Consider the following 2,500-nt stretch of genomic DNA (forward strand, 5'->3'; position numbering starts at 1 on the left):
TCCGCTGTACACTGACTCAGATCAACACGACCTCCTGAAAACAACACCTCCTCCAACTGAACACACACACACACACACGCCATTAACAAACACACAGACACACACACACACACCATACTCAAACACACACACAGACACACACCATACTCAAACACACACACACACCATACTCAAACACACACACACACACACACACACACCATACACAAACACACACACACACACACACACACACACCATTAACAAACACACACATGCCATTAACAAACACACAGACACACACACACACACACCATACACAAACACAAACACACACACTAATCATGTCTCTCTCACCTCTATTAACTCACTGCCCTCTCTGAGGCCACACCTCTCCGCTGCTGACCCCGCTCTCACCGTCTGCACAAATATACCAGTGCGGTTGCCCCCGACAACAGTGATGTCATCAGCCAGACTTGTGTTAGTGGGGGGAGGGGAAGGTGTGGGGTCTGACCTGAGAGAGAGACAGAGAGTTAAAATGTGTTTTCTATCAGCTCTGTAGCCTGCCTTTACACTTTACAGTGTGTGTGTGTGTGTGTGAGTGTGTGCATGTGTATGTGTGCGCGTGTGTGTTTGTGTGTGTGTGTGTGGTGTGTGTGTATGCGTGTGCATGCGTGTGTGTGTGTATGTGTGTGCGTGCGTGTGTGTGTGTGTGTATGCGCGCATGGGCGTGTGTGTGTGTGCGTGCATGTGTGTGTGTGTGTGTGTGTGTGTATGCGCGCATGGGCGTGTGTGTGTGTGCGTGCATGTGTGCGTGCATGTGTGCGTGTGTGTGTATAGGTGTGTGCGTGAGTGTATGTGTGGGGTCTGACCTGAGAGAGAGGAGAGTGAAAACGTGTTTTCTATCAGCTCTGTACCCTGCCTTTACAGTTTGACAGAGAAGACACGCAAGTGTGTGTGTGTGTGTGTGAGCGTGTGTGCATGTGTGTGCGTGTGTGTGTGCGTGAGTGTGTGTGAGCGTGTGTGTGTGTGTGTGTGTGCGTGTGTGCGTGTGTGTGTGTGTGTGTGTGTGTGAGCGTGTGTGTGTGTGTGTGTGAGCGTGTGTGCATGTGTGTGCGTGTGTGTGTGTGTGTCTGTGCATGTGTCTACTCACTCCAGTGTGTGATGTGTGTGTGTATTTGGCAGCAGGTTGACTGGATCAGGAGGTAAGAAGTAGGACTGTAGAGAGCTGCATGAATCCCACAGTGATGATTCAGTGTCTACACACACACACACACACACACACACACACACATTCTACATTTTAATTACTGCTGACAAGTCTACAGAAACATTTAAAACACTGAAACTGGTATCTGTTGGTACCTGGAATAGTGAAGGCTACAGCAGGGGGAAGAGCTTTCTCTTATAGAGCCCCACAGCTATGGAACAGTCTTCCTATTAGTGTTCGGGACTCAGACACAGTCTCAGTGTTTAAGTCTAGGCTTAAAACGTATTTGTTTACTCAAGCCTACCCTGACTAGACTTTCTGTTACGCTAAGCACAGTCCTAATAATCTCTTCTCTCCCTCTCTCCTTCTGTCGAGCCACACACGATTTTATGGAGATACTAGAGATCCTGATCCTTTCTGCCTCTGGATGGAGCTCAAATCTTCTCTAATTCCAGACTGCTGGGACTACGGCTGCTCCTAAGGCCATACAGACTTCATATAAATCCATAATGAACTTTTTCACACTATCTGTTGTTACCCAGATGAGGATGGGTTCCCTTCTGAGTCGGGTTCCTCTCAAGGTTTCTTCCTCTTAAAACATCTTAGGGAGTTTTTCCTTGCCACCGTCGCCACTCAGTGGCTTGCTCAGTTGGGATAAATTCGCACCTTTAATATCTGTATACCATGTTGATATTTCTGTAAAGCTGCTTTGAGACAATGACTATTGTAAAAAGCGCTAGACAAATAAAATTGAATTGAATTGAAATATCACACACACACACACAAACACACTAGGCAGTTCCGAACCTGTGATGTTCTCTGTTTCATCACTGCCCCATGAATCCAAATCAAACCTGAAACAGAACACACACACACACACACACACACACACACACACACACACACACACACACACACACACAGCATTGAGGCTGTGTTTGTCTGTTTATTGGCATGTCATCTTGTTTATCTTTATCTACATCACAGGAACAAATACTTTGATCTACACTATTGAAGTTACAAGAATGTATGTGTGTGTGTGTGTGAGAGAGAGAGTGAGAGAGAGAGAGATAGAGAGACATACTCAGTGTTGACTCGTCGGTTGATGGAGTTTATGTGAGGAGGGAACGGGAAGGTGGAGAGTCGGTTTATCTCCTTAGCACTGTGTAACTGCACACAAGCCCAGAATATTACAAACATATTAAATATGACCTGGTTTCTATGTGTGCATGTGTGTGTGCATGTGTGTGTGTGTGCGAATGTTTGTGTGTGTGTGTGCATGTGTATGTGTGTGCGCGAATGTTTGTGTGT

General features: G+C 46.4%; 1 protein-coding gene across 1 annotated transcript in view; it reads right to left on the minus strand.

The window, feature by feature from the left end:
* The window catches only part of zmp:0000000896 (caspase recruitment domain-containing protein 10), a 153,317-nt gene that overhangs the window by 127,479 nt on the left and 23,338 nt on the right, over positions 1 to 2,500 (minus strand). Inside the window, exons 13-17 of the mRNA XM_053638878.1 lie at positions 2,274 to 2,359; positions 1,997 to 2,043; positions 1,133 to 1,238; positions 337 to 493; positions 6 to 56 (exon numbers count right to left, since the gene is read on the minus strand). Of these exons, the coding sequence (XP_053494853.1) occupies positions 6 to 56; positions 337 to 493; positions 1,133 to 1,238; positions 1,997 to 2,043; positions 2,274 to 2,359 (447 nt within the window). The remainder of the gene's footprint in view (positions 1 to 5; positions 57 to 336; positions 494 to 1,132; positions 1,239 to 1,996; positions 2,044 to 2,273; positions 2,360 to 2,500) is intronic.

This window comes from Ictalurus furcatus, chromosome 12 (assembly GCF_023375685.1).
Source record: "Ictalurus furcatus strain D&B chromosome 12, Billie_1.0, whole genome shotgun sequence".
NCBI classification, from domain to species: Eukaryota; Metazoa; Chordata; class Actinopteri; order Siluriformes; family Ictaluridae; genus Ictalurus; species Ictalurus furcatus.